Source organism: Sebastes fasciatus, chromosome 23, assembly GCF_043250625.1.
Source record: "Sebastes fasciatus isolate fSebFas1 chromosome 23, fSebFas1.pri, whole genome shotgun sequence".
NCBI lineage: Eukaryota > Metazoa > Chordata > Actinopteri > Perciformes > Sebastidae > Sebastes > Sebastes fasciatus.
Window position 1 is genome coordinate 16,373,063 of NC_133817.1, and position 21,728 is coordinate 16,394,790.

Consider the following 21,728-nt stretch of genomic DNA (forward strand, 5'->3'; position numbering starts at 1 on the left):
AAAAGAACACATTAATAATCATTAATAATAGCAGGACTAGAAGAGCAATAACTGTAAAGTAAACTTGAGTAATCTAACCTCTAACATGTTGTGTGAGTTCACCTGTAAACGCTGCACTTGGACGTGACTCACAGTAGGCTGAATACCAAGCCCTACACTGCAAAAAAAATACAATATTAGGAAAATATTGTGTTTAACATTCAGACTCATCAAGTTTATTACATGCCATGCAAGTCCTAAAAATCTTCCAGATATTTCTTTTTATTACTAGGACAAGTGAAGTCATCAAAGTAAAAGAAAATCTGAATAAATACATTTATTTGCCATTTTTGACAAGGCTAAATGCAGATTAAAATCATGTGCAATTTTTTTTGCAGTGCAGTATTCACATCACAGCAGGAAAACTGCAAGATGGAAATGTATTGTTATGCCGGTAAGTCTAACTTTCCTTCCTTCCTTCCTCGGGCCTTCCTCTTTTTCTCTGGATTGACCATGTTATTTTCATTGTCTCCATGGTGACAGACAATAAGCACAGGTTCACACCTCACAACGAGCTGTTTCCTGATTGGCGGTGAAGCAAGAAGCTGTTTATTGATAAGGTGTGGATAACAGGAAGGAGGCCAGTATATACAGTAAATCCTGCAGGTTATATGAAGTTAACAAAGATAAGTGCTGCAGCCATGTGGAAAAGATAAGTAACTGCAACAAAGGGGGAAGATAAAACAAACCTGATTGTCTTATCTTGATATGATGTAGTGTCTAACAAGTTTAGTTATTGTGATACTACATCAGGTCTAGAAAAATGCTGACAAAATGAATTGAAGAAAGTAAATTGTTTTTATTTTGCCTTGTGCTTCGTATGTATCTTGTTTTTATGCTGACTGCTGTAAAGCACTTTGAATTGCATTGTTGAAATATAAATTAATGATAATAGGTATTACTGCCAATTATTTTTTTACAAAACTGAATACTTTCTGATTATAAACTGCTGTGATTTTATCGCTTTTAAATCAAAATTCCATTTTGAATTGAATCTTGATCCCAAGAATTCACACACCTAATAAATTAAATATTATTCCATTACATATTTGTTGACATTTCAACCATTTTTGAAGGGATCATAAAAAATAATAAAAATAATAATAAATAAAAACCACACTCATTGCTTTTTCTAGAAGTCTCTAAGTTACAAAGAGTAACTTATAAAATAATATTATGTATCATTATCAGTACTGTGCTCTTGTGTCCATGTCACTGTGTACCTGTCTGTCCATCTGTTGTGGTTCATCGTGACCCAGCGGCCTGCTAAAAAGATAACGTATTAGATGTTAAAACATAAACAGCAGAGACATGATTTAATCTCATTCCTATCTTCATATTGATTTAAAGTCCAGTCACTGCAAATTCATTTAAACAACTTTTATTTATTAAGTTTTTACAAATAAAGTAACAAATTTCATTGTATTGTAGCGCAAAGCGCAAAGTTTTTTTTTTAATATGAAGCTTGAACACTCTATACTTAGTGCAAAACATACCGTTAAAGGCTGCCGATGACTCCCTACATGTATTTTTTGTTTGTTTTTTCTTTCATTCATTCATCCATGTTTTTTTGTTTTTTTATCCAACCACTTTGTACAATGTCAACACGATACAGAAAAAAAAAATGAAACCACTGAATTAAGTTAGGTGCCGCTACGGACATTAAAAACTGCTGATAAAACAAGTGAGAAATAATAATAATAATAATTAAAAAAAAGAAACCAGAAACACAATCAACATGTTGAGAAAAATGTTTTCAGTAACAGTCGGAGGAACTGTTGCTGTGCTTGAGACTCAACATCATTCCACAGGAGCAAGCTACATGAAACAGCGAGGAGACGCACTGAATCAATCTGTGTGTGTGTGTTTGTGTGTGTGTATCTGTTGGTGCACTGAAAGGCATTTTTTTTTTTTTTTTTACATGTGGGCACTTCTACAGTAAAAAGCATAAAGGTTAGCGAGAGTCCTTAACAGGCAAAAACAAACTACTGCTACACTGTCTGTGTGTCACCAGAAAAAAAAGCATCCTACTTTTCCACTTTAACTTCAGGAAACTTCACAATAAGAGTGCCCGGCACTGGATAACTCTCAAGCCTTTCACAGTAAGAGTCCTCCACCACAACTCTAAAACTTCACAATAATTGCACCCACTGATGTAGAGCATTAAAAAAATAAGAGTCCTCCAGCAAGGGGGCGTAACTGCCAAACCAAACGGTAACTATCAGAGCTTGACAGCGTTTCTGTAACTTTAAATAATATTGCATTGTAGCCGCTGCACAGTAGGCATTTCTTTCATAGTAATCATGTAGTCGAGACACAGCAAAATAGGATCAAACGTCTACTGTGGAAGTCATTTGAGGCTCGAGCAGTTGCAAAGTGAAAATCCAGGCTGTTACCTGGCAACCAAAACAGCTCCAGTGAGTAAAAGCAGTAAAAATACACTGAATTTACTTTTTTTTTTTTTTTATCGTGACCTCTGATGTTTCCACTCCACTGACGTAAAAGTCAAATGGCACTGAGTCGGTGGCATCATTAAAGGTTTGACTTCTTTGAACAGGTAACCAGAACTAAAGCAAAGTGGCTCAATGATTATTCACAGCTTTCAACCAAACTTGCCTAGTAGTAAAAAAAAAAATTTGCATTATTATTCATGAGAAATGGAAAATATCCCCAAAAACTAGCAAAAAGCAATGTGGGTTTTTTTTTTGTACAAACTTTACAAAGTTTTCATATGAAACCAGAACACCCATTCCATTCCCAGCAAAAAAAACAACAACAAAAAAGATGCTTTAAGTGAATGTCAAAGTTTGTACCAGATATGTTTTCATTTGCACAGACAAATGAAAACAGAAAAGAGGACAGGGTGTCAAAGGCCTTGAATCTATAATCACTTCCATCATTTGAACCACCGTCATCAATCCCAGTACAACCATCAGAACCACCACTGTGCTCACAGTCATTCTCACCACCTCCATCCAGCACTGTGATGCCCTAATGGGCAAATATTTTTGTTTTACAGAGTGAATAAAACCGGTTTAACCCCAAATGGTGCAGCTTCAGAAACATACCGTGGGAATAGGAGTGGATCAGACAATATTCATACCTTTTTGCAGACTTGTTTTTGCCCAATAGCAGCAATTCTCAGATGAGGCGGCACCCAACCAAATCTGTTAAAAGACAGTATAGTTCTGCTAGCCTCGTAAATGGTTTTTGATTAAAGCCGATATCTTTCGTAATGGGATAAAAACTGAATAACAACGGGTTACACTAGAGGAGCAATTAGCTTCTTTTATGAGGGTCGTGTCTAGAAGGTAACCCCCAAATTGCGAAATCTTGCAAACAACTCTTGTGAGACTCGCTGCCCGACAACCTGTCCTAGCCTAACCTTTCAAGGTCAATGTCTAACCTTGACCATTCAAGATCAATACTTAACCTTAACCATTCGAGGTCAACGCCTAACCTTAACCATTCGAGGTCAACGCCTAACCTTAACCATTCGAGGTCAACGCCTAACCTTAACCATTCAAGGTCAATGCCTAACCTTAACTATTCAATGTCAATGCCTAACCTTAACCATTCAAGGTCAATGCCTAACCTTAACCATTCAATGTCAACGCCTAACCTTAACCATTCAAGGTCAATGCCTAACCTTTAACTATTCAATGTCAACGCCTCGACTTAACTATTCAAGGTCAATGCCTAACCTTAACTATTCAATGTCAACGCCTAACCTTAACTATTCAAGGTCAACGCCTAACCTTAACCATTCAATGTCAATGCCTAACCTTAACTATTCAATGTCAACGCCTCGACTTAACTATTCAAGGTCAAGGCCTAACCTTAACTATTCAAAGTCAATGCTTAACCTTAACCATTCGAGATCAATGCCTAACCTTAACTATTTTGCGAGTGTTTCGCCATTTATGTGTAACCTTCTAGACACGACCTACTATGAATGATGGGTTCCAACGTGAAAACACTATTTTATGCCAAAGTTTGGACAGTTTTGGTTATTTTAAATGAGAGATTTCTGTATTTCTTTGTTCTCTTCTCGCTGTTTGAAGTGGGCGGGTCTCAGTTGGAGTGCACCAATCAGGATTGAGCAACCTTTGAATCAGATGCCAATTGGTGGCTTGTTTGGTCACTGTCAAATCTGATTGAATATCAGGGCCCCTACCACATTTCTGCCCAGCTATCGCAGACTCAGTCTAACATTTCGACACACCGAGCCGAAATGAGTCTTTTTTTACGCTGGGTCCTTTCATGTCTGCTTATTTCACATGTAGGTCAAAAAAGAATCCGTTTGGTTTTGGTAAAAACATAAATCTCAACAATAAAAGAAAGTAACTTTAGTTCTCTGTACCAATGCGCCCTCTGCTGACTTTATGCTGCAACCTGGGCCTAAAATACAGAGTGGTCCAAGCTTCAAATACAATCTTCAACAACTCCCTCCTTTAAAACTGAAAATAAAATTCCCACCCCCGTTTCTCCCCCAAAATATCTACATTTAAAACCCTGAAAAATGGCACTGATAAACTCTCATGTTCTCTCTATGTTTCATCATGTTGGTGGGGCCTCATGTGTAGGTAAAGCACAGCAATGGGCCGCACTTCACAGAAACAACACTGACTTCAAATGGTGGCCTTTTTTCACTCATAAGTGGTCAATCTCATTGGTTTAAATGGCAGCAGAGTTGGGGGTCAATTCTATCAATTCAAAGAGCTAAGTTGGGGAAAACATTCTTGCTTTTTTTGGGGGGCGGGGGGAACACTCTCAATTAGTTGAAATCAAAGAGAATTAACCACAAACCAGCTGTAGCGCACGCAGTAGCTGCTAACAATAACTGCATCTCCACCAATCTACTGCTCCACTCATCACCACTGACTTCAAACCGTCCACACACGCTGTCAAGTGTGCTTCACTTTAACCCAAGTCCCCCAGCGAAAAAACAAGCAACAGGAAGGATGCAAGGCACTAGTAAGTTCCTCCAGTGTTCACCGGAGGCTCTATGGAGGGTCAGGGGAGCGAAAAAGAAAGCAAAAATAAAAAGACAGACTTTTTTTTTTTCAAGTACATTAAAATGGACACCATTGGTTTATACATTCACATTCATCTAACAAAACCAGGGGAGAAAGGGAAGAGGAGGGCTATTTAAAGTGTCTGATATATAAGTACTGTATTAAGAAAAAAAAAAATAGCTAGCATTACTTTATTATCTAAATATCTATCCTGCCGTTCACTCCAGTTTGTCTTGATAATCGGGCTTGGAGGTCGGTTTCGACTTTCAATTCAATCAGTTGTAAAAGAGGAACTGAAACTGCGATTTGATTAGTTGTCGGTAAGGCATTTTGTTTCAGAGCGTGTCCTCGCTAACTGGAACACGAGGACGATTATTGAAAAAGAGGTGTTCTCAATTTTTCACGTTTTGATGAGAATCCATTCGCTGAAAGCAGTGAATTGAAAGTGAAAGGACCCCAAAACCGTTTCTCTGTATGCTTTTATGTTTTATTTCACCCTAAAACTAATGTTGTCCAACAACATTTGCTAATAATAAACAACAAGAATCACAGTGTTTCCACATCGTACAGCGATGTGCGCGTATAACAGGTCCATCGACAGAATTTAGTTTCTTTTCTTTTTTTTTTAAATAGAATAATAATCATTAACAACAACAATGTACATTGCAATCGTTCCAACAACAGATGTTGAAACCAAAACCTAATGATGACACTAAAGAACTGAGGCATTAGTCTGTGAAATCGGTCTGTTAAACGGCTGCTCCAACGATATGTGTGTGTATTTACATGAGTCTGTGTGTGTGTGTGTGTGTTTATATGAATGTCTCATGCATTATGTGTGTGTGTGTGTGTTAGATTGCGAGCTGGGGGGCAGCAAGCACAACAAACCCGACAAAATAAAACAACAAAATGGAATCATCATGGCTAAAAAATAAACACAAACTGTACAGGGACTCTGATATTATTCTGATAACAAGGCCACTTTTTTCACGCTGAGTTCTCTCATGTTCGGGCGTTTTTTTTTCTCCCTCTAAAAGGTTTTCTGCTGTTATTGCTTCAAATGGCAACAGAGAGGCGGAGAGAGGGATGGAGGAAGAAGAGGCGTCCTGTCCTGTCCAGTCAGTACTTTCAGTAATAACGCACACAGCCAGTGTGTGAACAGGAAAACGTGTGTGAAGAGGGTGTTTGACTCTTCTCGCTGCTCTTCATCCTCTTTCTTTCCTCCATCTCTCTCCGTCTGTTTGAGCGGTTTTTGTGGGAGGAACAAGACACAAGAAGGTAACAAGGAGTAGGAGTAGCTGTCACGGTTTTCCCTCAAGCTGACGAGTCAAAACCCCCCACATGTTCAAATGTGCGTTTTGATTTGATCTTGATTTAGTTTGTGCTTTGAATTGAGGAAACATTTCCAAATTCTGAATACTGAAGAAAAAAAACACTTCCTGAACTTAAACACCTCTCCATTCTGCTCTCACCTGATATCAAAGCTTTTTACCTGCTGCTATGCGGCATCCTTCCTTTTAAGCACATTTAAAAGACGCAAACTGCTCTTATTCCAGAGTGATGTAGCTTCTCGTGCATCGTTTGATACTAAGACGGACGACCTTAATGCGATGGCCAGCCATGCTCCCCCTCTGTTTTCACCAGTCACCTCTGAATAGAGGTCTTTTCTGTATTCAATTTGGAAAAACTGCATTGTTGCATGTTTCTATCTTCTTTGAGAGCTTGAGTATTTTCTTTAATACTCAGTCTGAGAGCTAAACGTTTAAGCAATTACAGCATTAGAAGCTCTTAAGAGGTGCTGTGTAAAGCTGGCCACCACATTCGTCCCCCTCAACCTGATGCAACATCTCCCCTCCGCTGGGTGATTGTGTGACCTGCCTCGTAAAGACTTGTCCACTCAAATGTAGAGCATGAAATGGAACAAGTGTGCGCATACACAATACCTGATACCAAACAAGTTATTAACACCAATCCCGCACCCTGTCAACACCTCTTTGGCCTTTTAAACATTGCACTCGTGAGTCTTTTTTCCTTTATCCTTGAGCATTTGGCTGACAAATACAAACACAGCACAAAAGGGAGATTGTGTGACTGCGTTTGCGTATTGGATGCAGAGGCGAGATGCGTCACACACACACTGTGGAGATGTGGCCACGTCGCATTCTTCGCTCCTCTTCATTTCCTTTTCCTCCTCTTGAACAGGTCAGCTTCTGTCATTTCAAAACTCCTCGCTCTCCACGCTCCCTCCAGTTCTTCCGTCCTCTCTGGCCGATCAAACCCGTAACACTCTGTTCCACGCCAGTCCAGTCCAGTCCAGTCGGGCCGTGATTCAATCCAGCCCTCACCCCCAGCCCTACGTGGTCCTCAGGTTGGGTCCTCCTGGGTTGCTGACCGACTTCTGGAGAGAGTTGGTCAGGTGGAAAGCCTGGAGCGGCCCCTGCCCGGGAATCTGGCCCTGTCCGCCCACCGTGGTGGGGTAGGGGCCCAGGGGCTGGGAGGTGCTGACCAGTAGAGGCCCGGGCTGCGCCGGGGCCTGCTGCGGGGTCGACATGCCGTGAGTCGGACCGGACCATTGTGCGCTGTAGGCCGCGGTGGGGGTGTAGTGGATGAACTGGGGAGGCTGGGGTTGAGGTGGAGTGGAGGAGGCGGGGGGGTGGCACAGGGAGCCCTTGCGGGCGGCCAGAGAGGTAGCAGTGGTGGAGTTTGTAGGGAGGTGGGCTGAACCTCCGATGCTGCTGGGACACAGCTGGCTGGGAGCAGAGTACTTCCTGCTCAGACTGGCTGACTGGATGACCTGGAGAGGAGGAGAGTTCACATCATCAAACAGGTAGAGTTGTCCATTCAAGCACATACTTATTTTTTAATGACCTTTCTTTAAAAATCTAATTTAATTTGATAGATACATGTGTGTCCCTTTCAAAACCAACTTAAAACGTCTGTTGAAAGCTGCTCAGCTCTGTACTCACTGATCTTTATTCCATGGTCTTCATGACTCGCTTTTACTTGACAAGCATACTTTGTGATGTGCTATTGATTTATCGATTACAAACCGGGCCAAGCAGGCACCTGCCACACCCAGAAGCCCCAGGTTCACTGCATGTCAGTCGGTTTTTGGTGATTTAATAATTTGCTTGATACAATATCAAATCAGGCTGGTGCTGAATTAGTTGCTCACCCTGCAGTCCCGTCTTGTAGAGGAGTCATGTGTTTGGAAGTCGGTCATAAGACCTTTATTATTTTAGTTTATTTTGGGAACATTTGGTTTTTAATCAAATGAACACAAATTGAGAAACATAAAGCAGTTGATAGTATTACAGCATAGAAGCACTGGATGGTTTGTGGGTGCATATAATGAAGCTGCCATGTGCAGTATAGTCTGCTGTGTCCACCGTACTTAATGGGAAGTTGGAGGTCACAGTAGAGCTAATTGTTTCCCTTGGGGCCCCCCTAACAGGTTAATCCAGCCATGATGTCATATGGTGTATTTTTAAACTAACCTCGTAGCTATGTCCCTGTGCTGGGGTCTGCTGCAGCTGTTTGGCACTCCTCTTCCCCTGAAAAAAATCATATATTTTTTCAGTTTACTCACCTGTACATTACTTTATTAAACACAAAAACTGATCACACTAAACAGTTACCCACCAAACCTCAAGGATCAATAAATGAAGACAATAAAATCAGACAGTGGGAGGGTTCAAAGCCCTCAAAGCAACTTTATCTACTATTGGATGTCCCCAGAGCCTGACTTAAAATAAAGGAAGACCAAGCATTTGCTGTCTTTTTCCTCTTTCCACTATTAGATCATGCAATTACATTGACATTTTCTACAAAAACTAAATTATATTCCCTCCCTTTTCTTCTTAGCTGATGTTTTAGTCACTGTACACACACACATAAAGTGCCAAATGCATACAGGACCAGGTAGAGGTTTAGAAAACGGTAGGTTTGGGCTGAGATTTGTCTTGGCGTTCAACAAACTGCCCTTTAGAGTTTAGTCTCTTTCCTCTATCTGTGTTCTTGTCTGGTAAACTGAATACAGGAACTGGTGAGTCATCTTCTGCTGCAGTAACGTAAATCATAAAACGGCAGTAAACCTGTGAGAGGTTCATGGCGTCTCGGGCCCAGTTGTCCACCAGTTTATGGAGGTCGTCGGTGAAGGTTCCTTTCCTCTGGTTGGGGGCGGACATGTTGGGGGGCAGACACTGAGAACCACCCTGACTCTGACCCAGACCGCCTGAACCGCTCACTGCATTGGTGCTGTTAGTCCCTGTGGAGAGAGCAGAGAGAGAGAGAGAAGAGAGGAGGCAGGAGGTGAGATATTGTTCAAACTAGAAGATGATCATTGATGTTATCTGAATATATGTCTTGACCATGAGAAGGGCGTTACATGGTGACAGAGGCTGGTCGGGACAGAGGTTTTAGGGGTAGGTCAGCATGTCGACATGGTCGTTATATTGTTTAGGCGTCATGAAATAATGAAGACAAACGGAAACATGACAAAAACTGATGATGCTAGAGCAACATTTTAAAACAGAACAAAACTGAACCCCGTTTCAGAATATGAAATACTTCGTTCTCTCAAGAGTCCCATTGCTTTGGGTTACTGATACACTGGGCAACCTGTAAAGCTGACATGCACAGCAGCAGCAGCAGCAGCAGCAGCAGCAGCAGCAGCAGCAGCATTCACTCACAAGATGCTCCAGAAGCAATGCTGAGCCAGGCCCGCTGTTGATCACAGTTGCCCCGTGTACTCCTGGTCTCATGTTTTAGTCTATTCTTTGACCATTAGATGGCACTCAAGCTCTGTAACAGTTGGTAGCATGCCAACTCTGAACATCAATCTGATCAGAGCAAATTCACTGCAGAACATAAAAGCGTATACACTGCAAACTGGCCATGCGGGCCGGCATGTAAGCGCTGGGCTGTCATAGCATGTGGCCTCTGTTCAAGTTAAGTAAACATTAACTATGAATTGATGCTGGTACCATAATTATAGCATGTTCCAAGACAGCACTTCTTCATGTTAGTGCCTCTCTACCAAGCCAAGAGGAGACTAAATCAGTATATATCAGTATATGCTGAGAGGTGATTATAAAATACCTCAGCTCTGCTGGTTCAGATATTGTCACAGAAGTATTTCAGAATTAAAGGTTTCCGTTCGATCAAACTTGCATCCCCAATACTGCAGACACAGCCCTGACAATATGTATGTGTTTTTTCACAAATATACAGTTTTAACATATCATTCAGGCCAGTGAAAGAGAACATCAGTATTAATAGGATTTTCTATTATGAATACAGAATAATAATTTCCTCACAAATCACCATTCCTTTACTACACCTTAAATCCAGACTATAGTTACATTACAAGGATCATCAGAATATGATCCGTTCATATCAGATATTACACGAGTAAAGACATAATATGCAGGGGAAACTAATCATACAGTTGGTTTTGCCAGTAACCGGCATGTCATGCTAAATAAAATGGAGGAGAAAAAAAAAAGAATGAGGAGACGCTGAGTCATGACTGACTGCAGCAGCATGGAATTCTGGGCAATGTAGTCCACAAGCCATGACAAGGGAGAGGAGGAGAGGAGAGGGAGGGGGCAGAACAGCTGTTCAGGTGTGCTGGTGTGAGCTTGCAGGTGCATGCACTGTCAGTTTGAATCTGTGATGGCTGGTCAATTCAGTCATTTCAGTCCTCAAACTGAGTGTTTCAACCCTTCCCAGCCTGGACACAAACTCTCTGAATTACTCCCCTCTGGCAGGAGGCTGCGGCCCATCAGGACCAAAACTTCACGACACAAAAATAATTTCTTCCCTTCTGCAAACTGGCCTCATCAATAAGACCCGGGATCCCCACTGACATGGCCTCTTATCCCCTCCCATAAACACTATCCGTACATAAACGTCTCCATATCTGTCTTTACTGTATACATTACATTACCGCACATCTTTGGGACTATATCTATGTACATTGTACATTTTTATACGTCATACTATGAACCTTTGCACATTCATTGGACAATTCTGCACAAAATCTACCACTTATAAAAACTGCACAGCTCTTCCATTTTAATTCAGATATTGTATATGTTTTCTTGTATTTCTATTGTAACTTTCTTCTATACAGCTTTCATTTTAATTCAGATGTATTGTACATATTTTAAAGTATTTTTTCATATTTTCATTGTAATTTTCTCTTATACATCTTTCATTTTTAATCAGATACATTTGACATATTTTATAGTATTTTTTATATTTTTATTTTCTTCTATAGAGCGTTCATTTTAATTCAGATATATTGTACATATTTTATAGTATTTCTTCCTATTCTCACTGCAATTTTCTTCTATACAGTGTTCATTTTAATTCAGATATATTGTCAAAATGTTTTATAATATTTTTTATATTTTTATGGGAATTTTCTTCTATACAACTTTTATTTTAATTCAGATCTATTCAGTACATATCTTTATAGGATTTTCTTTGTATTTTTATTGTAATTTTTCTCTATTCTATATTTTTGTTTCTTGATTTTTGTGCTTACTTTTATTTTGAATTTCATTTTCTCTGTTGTTCATGTTATGCACCAATACAGCAGAGCAAATTCCTTGTATGTAAAAAAAACCCTACTTGGCAATAAACCAGATTCTAATTCTTTGATCCTTTATTATAAAAATTGAAAATGTGAAAATGTCTGTGTGACTGTGAGCCACGGTAGCTGAACTAACTGAATCAAACTGATCTCAAATCTGGCAGAGGATCAAAGTTGAAATCTAAAGGGCGTTAGAGGAGGCGGGAGGAAAGCGTGGTGAGAGAGCGAGTGCGAGGATGGAAGAGGGGGAATCGATGGAGGGAGGAAAGACCAAAAAGTGATAATTACTACAGAGCTGGTTGCAGGGGCAGACTTTTTTCACCATCTTCCCTGTGCGGCCGGAAGACAACGATTGGAGGATTGGGGAGAGAGTCAGAGTTAAACCCACGCCCACAACACCCGACAACCAAACACAAAACATCCCAGTATGATTATTGAACGTGAAGCAGTCAATAAACAACATGTTGGGGTTGAGTTGCCCAATAACATCTGAACACTGAGACCGGTACCTGTCACACAGTGCACTGTGAGGTACATGTTAATTAATAATGTGCAATTTTTAAGTGTGTTCTGTACTCTGCACTGTGAGAAAGGCTAACCAGAGACGTCAAGTAACAAGGCTGCCATCTTTACGCACATCTGAGTAAGATGTTTTCCTTCTTCAGGCCAAGATATGTAGGCAACCTTCTGAGGAAGTGCAGATGCCAACTTTAAGCCCACTTACTGTAGCAGCAACAGAGCAGATAATACTGGAATATAAATATTTGTAACCAAAGCTCTTGAAGATAATACTTGTGCTTAAACAGCAAACCAAACTGAGTCTTTGCACACTGCCCCAAAGTCAGATGCTGTTGGTAAACCAACCCCTGGTTCTGATGTGATTCTGAGTCCTCTCTGCAGCTCACAGGGGCCGTACCAGAACTGGGTCCAAACTAGGATTCATATATATCAAAGTACGCTGTTTTCCACACCTCTTAATCGCCGCACACATCTCTGATTTGGTCAGCGATTTAAATAGAAAAAAAGTGAAATAAAAAGTCTTGTTTTCAAGGTCATTGTTGTCAAAGTTACACCACTTTTCTCCCTAAGCTAGCTGTCTACGAACAAGAACAAGTTGTGATCAGTAAGACCCAGGTCTGTCTCCCCCCCCCCTCCTGGCTGTGCAGTGACAGGGAACAGGTGAGGGAGAGAGAGGAGGTGAGGAAAGGGAGTGAGGAAGGGAAAGATAGGGGTTTGAGCTGCAGAGGGTTCAGAAGCATTCATAAACATCTCTTCATCAAGCACAAAACTGACAACCAACAGTACGGTACATATTATGATTATAATATGATTTGAGAAAAACAATTTCTTTATCACGAAAAAATACAAATAAATAAAGACTGATGCACAGGACAGAAACTGTGCTTAAACAAATGAACAATTAATCAAGTTTAACCGAAATAAATAATAAATCTCCTATTAAAAAACAAATTGTATGTCAAAAATCTCAAGTCATCGGGTCTCCACTTGTCTTTCCCTGTTAGTCTGCTTGTTTTCAATGAAGCAAAGGTTAGAAATGGAAGCAGTCAGGATTTAATATTCAGACTGACACACAAACAAAACTGTATCATTTATCTCTAACTTAGTGAGACTAGAGATGAAATGTAGTTAATGCTAGTTATCATGGACTTTAAGCTCATTTGACAGTTAACAGGCTTGTTAAATGGCTAAAATGTAAACGTACCGCACAATGAAGCTACTGGCAAAAATCCATGTGCATTTTAACTGCTGTTTCACTTTCCCAGGGATATAAATTTCTGGTTATATTTCAGACATTCAGACAACAACTCCCAGACCAGACAACGCCGTGGTAGCGACCTGTCAATCACAAGGTAGCCACGCCCTAAAGCATCCCCTGCTTTATGGTCTATTTGACTCTAAATTACATCGTTACTGAGGTAATAAATCAAGTGAGAAGTAGGGTCATTTTCTCATAGACTTCTATACAATCAGACTTCTTTTTGCAACCAGAGGAGTCGCCCCCTGCTGGCTGTTAGAAAGAAAGCAAGTTTAAGCCACTTCTGCATTGGCTTCACTTCTCAGACCCGGAGGTTGCCCACTGATTTAAACACACTAGTGAAACTCGAGTAACTTTTATGTCATAGAACATCCCCGGTGCTGATTTGAGTTTTGGTTGGTACACTCCACATGGCCTCGAGAAAGCTAACAGGTTATGATGAAAATGGTGGTGCAATTTGTTGACGGCCTTTTAAAGTGTTATTTTTAGACAGTAAACAATTTGCAGTGTCCTTTCTATCAATTATGATTCTATTATTCTATTTTCGAAGATGCCGTTATTCCCCGCAGCCAAAAGTGCACAATGTTGGCATTGAATGTGAAGTTAAAAGATGAATTGCTTGTCAAGGACAACTATGTCAAAGGAAAGAAAGAAAGAAGGAAAGAAAGAAAGAAAGAAAGAAAGAATACCGAGAGAGAGAGATAGAGAGAGTGGAAAGAAAAAGGTTAAAAAAGTAAATAGAGATGACTGATGGAAGCTTTGTTTGTCATTGTGTTAGATTTCTGTGCCCTGCAGCAAGCTCTTATCTCTAATTTTCCCTTTTTCTTCTGTACCTAAAAAAAATACTTTTACTTTCGTTTATGTAATCATTGCTGTCTTCTACAGGTCCAGCACCTGCCTTCAACAGTATTTGGATGTGTGCGACCACTATGCATTGTTTCTTCTGTACCTAAAAAAATAAATAAAATAATAAATAATATAATAAATAATAAATAAAATAAATAAATAAAATAAATATATATATATATATATATATATATATATATATATATTTTTTTTTTTTTCCGACAAACACAATAAGGGTGTTTGGAAGGTTGTTAATTAATTTTTATCTGCGAAAGGCAGCAAAAGTTTAAAGGCCCTGATTTAAGCCAGAAATTTAGTTTGGCTGGTAATTTTGAGCAAAGTACTGTACTTAAATCCTAACTGCTCTCAAGTGCGAAAGTGTGTAAAAGTATAAGCCTGCATGCTCCCCTGGGTGAATTCATGTTTCCTACTAATGCCTGACTTTTTTTGGAGACACGTTTTCTGCGGGACACACTGGTGATATCAGAAGCAGAGGGTCTTCCTCCATCAAAGAAAGGAGGAAACCCCCGGGAAGACGGGACGACCGTGACTTGACAGATATACATAGGAGTAAAAACGATAAGAACAGAAGTAAGTAAGGACGACGGGTAAAAAGAGAAGAGCAAAGAAATAAAGCGTTACACACAAAGAGCCAAGCAGGGCGTACTCAGAAAGCGCGTCCTCCTGCCGCCAGGCTTGAAGGCCACACGCTCCGAACCCCAGCTGAACTTTACACAGCCTGAAGAGAGGGAGGAGGGAAGGAAGAGATGGAGAATAAGAGTGCAGAGAATAGAGATGTAGGGAAAGGTGAAGAAGAAAATGAGAGAGCGATAAAGAGACAGAGAAAACAGGAAAATAGAGACAGACAGGACAAAAGAAAGGCAGAAAAGGTATAGATGAGGGGAGAAGGAGAGAGACACAGGTGAAGGAATACAAAGAACGTAACAGTCAGTTAGCCATCACACTGCTTTACACAGAGAGAGAAACAGATAGAGAAAGATAGAAGAAGAAGAGTCTTGTTGTGAGGGACTGAAGACAAATCAACTGCATGCATTTTGTGTCTGCAAAGTATTTCTTGTGTTTGTGGGGAAGCTCGTGAGGCCTGCTGCAGACTGGGATTCACAATCGCACGCCTACCTGGGGTGGGAGCACACAGGCTGGGCACCGAGAGCGCCGCCTCGCTGGTGTAGGCCGAGCACAGGTTGTTGTTGCTGGAGGGAGAGGGTTTGAGAGGCTGGAGCAGAGTACTGCTGGCCGAATCGGCTAATCCTCCGGGGGCTAACAGAGCCAGCTGGCCGGGGTACATGGTGGGGACGCTCTGGGCGGATAAAGTGCTGCCTGGAGATAGCACAGGGCATAGGCAGGAGAGGACAGGGCAGGAACGACACACCGCAGAGACACACAAACACAGAGATATAATGGACAGATGGGACACCCGTCACCACACACATTTACACACACACAACCACACAGAGACAGAGACAGACAGGGAAAGCAGTCAGAAATGTTCAAGCTCTGAGTCTGCACCAGCGTACATACAGTATACACACATGCACGTGTAACCATGCAGATCAACACACACACACATATATGTGCACACGCATGCATAAACACAGAGACAATGTAACGTTAGGGTAAACTTTTTGGAACATCCTGGCTGTAGTGTAGGATTCAAGATTAAGGTGAATATTTTGGTGGTGAGTAACTGTTCAGAGATAAATGGTCGGTTCAACCAAATGACAAAAAATACACATTTTCTCAGGTGGTAACTAGCTATGCTGATATTTTTGGTTCAATTTGTCCAGGTTTTGGTGAGGTGGGTGGAATTGCTTGTTCACAACATTCAAAACAACAATTTATTTAAACCAGATTAAGAGTCTACAGCCATACTGGCAGCTAAATGCTACAATTAACACACTAACATACTCAAATTCAAATGTTGACATGCCGATGTTTACCGTGTTAGTTTAGCATCTTAGCATGCTAACGTTTGCACTTAACACAAAGTACATCTGAGGATGATGGATTGCGCTACCTCCGGGTCTGAAAAGTGAAGCCAATGCTGAAATGCCTTAAGCTTGCATTCTTTCATATAGCCAGCAGGGGGCGACTCCTCTGGTTGCAAAAAAAGAAGTCAGATTGTATAGAAGTCTATGAGAAAATGAGCCTACTTCTCACTTGATTTATTACCTCAGTAAACATTGTAAACATGAGTTTATGGTCTCAATCGCTAGTTTCAAGTCTTCTTCAATACAGCATGATGTTCATTTAGTAAATTATGGTCCCATTTAGAGTCAAATAGACCATAAAGCAGGGGATGCTTTAGGGCGTGGCTACCTGCGTTGTCTGGTCTGGGAGTTGTCGGTGTTTTCGTCTTACAACTTTAACCCTTTCAAATATCGATATTTAGTGCTGTAAATATGCTATAAATCTAATTTTATTCACCACCACTGTGTCCTGAACAAATAAAACCAAACACTGCATGGCTAGTTACCACTACAAATACTGTAAGTAAGAAATCATGTTTCTTTGAACTTTGGGTGAACCAATTCTTTACTATAAATGTCGAAACAAGAGCCTACCTGGCTGTAACGGACTCTTGCTGCTGTGCGTGGAGCTGGTTCTGGATGATTTGGAGGATTTGCTTTTCGTAGGTCGTCTCCTCCTGCCAGTCAAGCCTATAACTGGAGGGATCACTGCAGCTGGAGGAACCTGCACCGAGACCAAAGGAAGAATGGTTGCTTGCTACGTACTGTTCCAAATGCCGTTTATGTAGTGACTGTACTGTTGTAACTAAGGCGAGTTACCTTCCCCAGCTTGGTAAAGAGACTGTCTATTTCCTCCTTCTGGCGGGAGTGCAGGGCCTGAATCTCACGATAGTGCCTGGTGGTAGAGGGAATGAAAAATATGAGGAATGAAATATTGACGGGCAGAAGAAAAGAGAGAGATAATGAGGGTGAGGAAGCAAGGAGAGAGGAGGAGGGCGTAGAAGTGTTCTAGGAAGTGCTGAATATCCCTTTTCCAAGAAAAGAGGAAGGAGCCGGAGAAAGCAGTAATGAAGGAAAGTGGGTGGTTAACCTCATTCTTGAGGGTGAGGAAAGAGGAAGAGGAGAAAAGAGAAGCAGCCTACTCTTATGGGGGCACAGAAGTAGAAGACAGAAGAGAGAAAAATCTAGTTTTCTTCAAAGCAGTTCAACTGAATAAAGAGGAGGTGAGGTTTGCGATGCTTGGCAGGAGAGGAAGTCATAAATTACTTTTCTCTGAGGTGGCTGACTTCCACTTTGAAGTCTTCATCCTCAAATTCGGAGTCGTTGTCGCTGCTCATGTAGTTATTGAAGGAGTTGTTGTTAAGACTCGGCAGCGAGGCTTTATGAGTGGAGTCTGGACTCAAAAACTGCCCAGGATCACTGGGTCCGTTAGTAGCCTGGGCAGCGGGTGGAGGGGTCGGCCTGGGCTCGATGCTCTGCTCCCGGGCACGACTGACTGAGAATCTACCAACACGGGCCTCTGGGTTGGCAGTAACCTGAAAGAAAAGAGCAAAATATTGGATGAAAGGAGGGAAGGACGGGTTGTTTTTTTTAGTTTAGACAAGTAGCAAAGAAACCCCTCAAGATCAAAAACAGGAAATACCTGGAAGCGTCCGATGGTGGTAGTGGGCTTAGGAGAAGGGCACGGTGAGGTGAGGGGGGAGGGCTGGTGGGACCCTCCCAGAGTCCGCTGGGGGAGTCCGTCCACAACGTCCCCTCCCTGTCCTCCTCCCCCTCTCAGAGGAGATGAGGAGTCCTTGTGCAGTGTGTTCTCCGGGCTGGAGAGACTGGAGGAGGAGGAGGAGGACGAAGATGACGAGGAGGAGGAGGAGGAGGTGGTGGAGGAGGAGGAGGTGCAGGCCGGGCGTTGGACAGGAGGTGCTTCAGCAGCCAACGAGACCTGATCAGTGAGAGGAGTAAGGGAACAAGATGAGCGGCGCCTATATTTATGAAATAACAACACAAAGGCAGCGCAGACCAGATTCACTCCTTTCATTCCTGTTTTTCACAATAAAAGCCCTTCGACATATCATATTTGCAGGCGAGTATTTCGCATTTCCCCCGGTGTGTTAAGGCCTTTAGACCCATGGAAAAGGAAATGCGTAGGTATTCATGTATGGTCTGTAATGTGAGGTGAAATCTTACCTGAAATCTTCCCAGTTTAATTCCAGGAGGAGCAGAAGAGGACATAGTTGCTTCCTCCAGAGAGAAGGGAACTGAAAAACGGATGTTACAAATATTAGACAGACTGATTAAACACAAATATAGAGACACTTGGATGAGTTAATAGATTTATTGATATACATACTTGGTTGTCCCATTGAAGTTATGCCACTGTGAGAGGACTGGAGTTAGCATGGAGAGAGAAGAAAGTGGGTTACTACTAAGCAGTGTCATTGAATTAGAGCAGTGTATACAATGTCAGTGTGAGTGTTACCTGTGTGTGTGTGCCGACGGGAACGGTCTCTGGGCTCAGTGCTCTCCTCAACTGAGCGTCGAGGTCCTCCAGAGGCTGCTGGGACTGGAAAAAGACAAGATCCACTTTTAGACACACACACACACACACACACACAGAAATAAGCAAACACTGAACACTTGATTAGCAATACAAGCACAGATCAGCCAAAAGCACACATGTATGGTTACTAGGGCTGGACATATGAGTGTGTGTTTTGAAGCCAGTGCATTGTAAAAGGCATTATCCCGATAAATTTCATCAGACCCCTCTCCTGTGCCAACACACACACAATCACAGGTGAGGTGATGTAGAAGGCATGCAAGGTATTTTAACTGCAATTTAAAAAAAGAAATCATTAAAATTGAAATCCTCCGTGAGCTTCATCTGCAGCAGGATTGTCTTAATCAAACGGGACATCTCGTCTCGCCCATGAGAGTTACGTAAGGGACGAGAAGTGAATGTCGGTAACTTGGCAGATTAGATTTTTCCTAAAAGAGCTACACGTCATATCTCACTATTCAGTGAGTATTCAGCGGAGGGTCTATTCTTAGACGGCAGCATTCGCCGCCACAACAAAACAGTCTGGAGACTGAGAGTCAGTTCAATGTCTTCTCTGCCTTGAGGTACCCGGTCCTCAGCCTGCCACCGCTGTCTCTCTCTGTCCAATTAACCAGCTTCTCTTCGCTCCTACTTTCTTTCATCATCTATCATTATTCTTCATTTAAAGTAAAGGGATTACTTTGTAGTTTAATGTATTTATTTGATGTTACATTGTTGAGTTCTACTGTCGTTTATTCTGTTTTCAGTTGTTTAGAATCTAATCTTCTTTTGAAGTAAGATGGGGTTTATGATGGAGATGACATGTAATGTCTGAGTCTGACTTGTTTCTCCTTTCAGTGTTTTGTCATATAGGTTTAGGTTTCACAAGCTATTAAAGGGTCTCTTTGGTATTTTTTAACCATGTTTTTGTGACTAATAGTGACAACAATTTCTGAATTCGGTCCAGTATTGAGGCAGCTGCTCACAGGCTGTATTACGGTGCTATTGGGGCAAGCTGGCACCGTCATTTACGTCCACTAAAAGTGCTTGTTTTTACCATGAAAGGCTCTGATTGCTATTATAAGTGTCTGACAACATTATGGAAGGTGTCTCGCTCAAGGAGAAGTCTCTTTCTGAAATCCGGCGAGGTGATGTGTTGCTGGAAGACAACGGTGGAATAGTGGAACACATACATGGAGGAAACTGTCAGAGTTTGTTGTGTTGGGAGTACAGAAAGCGTAGCTTAGTGTTATCTAAAAGATTTTCAATGTCATGGCTGGATATTTAGATGATTTCGACAATGTGGATGAGGTCTTTGAACTCAATGGCTGTCCGTATTTATTGGAGCCAGAGTATACGGATATTCAGATTTCACAGCAAGACTTGAGCAGGACTCGGACACGATAACAAACAGACGGGATCAAGAGAAAGGTAAGAAAATGTTTCATTTCACTGTAGGGTCCTTTCCATAATGTTGTCAGACACTTATAATAACACTTTTAGTGAATGTAACGTTACATTGACGGTGCTCACTTGCCCTCGCAGCTCGTTTTGCGCCTGCTGGATACAGCGTACTTCCTCAAAACATGGGGAAACAGGGTCCAGGTTGATAAATACCAAAGTTACCCTTTAAAACATTGAATATGCACTATGAATGAAATGTCTTCTTTGCACAGCAGAAGCACTATCAATACACAACAGATATGGCATTGAAACTGTATCATAGGCATTACAGGCTGAGTATGCATACAGTGTTGCATTGCATTGCTGCAAAAATGAGCAAAAAAAACCAAACACCTGTATTAGACAAGGTCCAGGGAAGGATGGCAGGAGTTCTGAAGGAGGAGAACTGGCCTAATCCCAGAGAAAGAGAGGCGATGAAAAGACAGAGTGGGAGAAATGAGAGAGAGAAAAGATTTGTAGAGGAGGTTATAAGAATAGTGTTAGTTGTGGAGGATGTTAAAAGAAATTTGCATGCCAGATGAGTTGTAAGGAAAGTGAGTTGAAACATTTTAGAGAGATTAAATCATCTGTGATCTCTTAACCTTTAAAGGTGTAGTAATGAGCAGTATCTCTTAAAACACATAATATAATGACTAGTGCTTTAACTATATGAAAATAACTAGCTGCAGCTAAACTGGGTCACTCACCGGTACCCTGGATAAAGGGGTTTTGGATGGAGTGGTCTGGCCAAAGGTTGAAGCAGGGATGACTGTAGAACCTGAAATCAAAAAGTCAGTAAGCAGCATTATTAAAACACAGATTAATTGACACTACACACATATAAACATATTCATCTACATACCAATGGGTGCAGGGGTTGTGATTGGTGTCCCAGGGCCCTGGATTGGAGCAGGGGACCCCAGTGACAGGCTGGTCGGGGGCTGGGGAGGATTGGCTGGCTGGCTGGAGCCAGGTGTGGTGACAGATGCGCTGGAGGTAGAGCAGGGGCCCATGGGTGACGAGGTCCCTGCCGCGTGGGCCCCGGAGGCAGGGTCAGCAGCTAAGACGTCTCCCTGGGTGGATGGCACGCCTCCACCGAGGTCCATGAAGAGAGACCGCAGCTTCTTCTCCAGAGCTTGGATGTCGTCCGGTTTACCTTGGGACTCGGCGAAGGCCTCGCACCTGAGAGAGATGTCAAGGAATGGTTTGAAATTCTGCTCAATAAATGACTTTCACAAGCCAACATTTAGTCTGTTTTAATCAAACTCTGGTGCAGTTCATTCGGGCGAACGGTAAACGACAGGTTAACATGAGTGGGACTGACTTGTTTGTTTGACAACTGGCCGAAGAGAACATACAGAATATGCTAAATAAAGTCCACAAAAATAGTGACGTTTATAAAGTCATTGGAGATAAACTGGAGGAGAAGGGATACGTGCGCACAGTGAATCAGTGCTGAGTCAAAGTGAAAAACCTCTGA

General features: G+C 41.6%; 1 protein-coding gene across 11 annotated transcripts in view; it reads right to left on the reverse strand.

Annotated features, from left to right (window-relative positions):
- Positions 1 to 1,404: 1,404 nt before the first annotated feature.
- The window catches only part of wnk1b (WNK lysine deficient protein kinase 1b), a 114,305-nt gene continuing 93,981 nt past the window's right edge, over positions 1,405 to 21,728 (reverse strand). For 6 of the 11 annotated variants that reach the window (XM_074624943.1, XM_074624942.1, XM_074624936.1 and 3 more), the window contains 16 exons: positions 21,111 to 21,430; positions 20,956 to 21,026; positions 20,603 to 20,659; positions 18,746 to 18,829; positions 18,617 to 18,653; positions 18,454 to 18,524; positions 17,912 to 18,208; positions 17,536 to 17,804; positions 17,089 to 17,164; positions 16,864 to 16,993; positions 15,419 to 15,619; positions 14,928 to 15,020; positions 11,947 to 11,988; positions 9,152 to 9,324; positions 8,555 to 8,611; positions 1,405 to 7,851 (listed from right to left, as the gene is read on the reverse strand). In XM_074624943.1, the coding sequence (XP_074481044.1) occupies positions 7,411 to 7,851; positions 8,555 to 8,611; positions 9,152 to 9,324; positions 11,947 to 11,988; positions 14,928 to 15,020; positions 15,419 to 15,619; positions 16,864 to 16,993; positions 17,089 to 17,164; positions 17,536 to 17,804; positions 17,912 to 18,208; positions 18,454 to 18,524; positions 18,617 to 18,653; positions 18,746 to 18,829; positions 20,603 to 20,659; positions 20,956 to 21,026; positions 21,111 to 21,430 (2,419 nt within the window). In that variant the 3' untranslated portion in view covers positions 1,405 to 7,410. Of the gene's footprint in view, positions 7,852 to 8,554; positions 8,612 to 9,151; positions 9,325 to 11,946; positions 11,989 to 14,927; positions 15,021 to 15,418; positions 15,803 to 16,863; positions 16,994 to 17,088; positions 17,165 to 17,535; positions 17,805 to 17,911; positions 18,209 to 18,453; positions 18,525 to 18,616; positions 18,654 to 18,745; positions 18,830 to 20,602; positions 20,660 to 20,955; positions 21,027 to 21,110; positions 21,431 to 21,728 lie in introns of those variants that run through there. The other 5 variants (XM_074624938.1, XM_074624939.1, XM_074624940.1 and 2 more) reach the window with 5 other exon arrangements.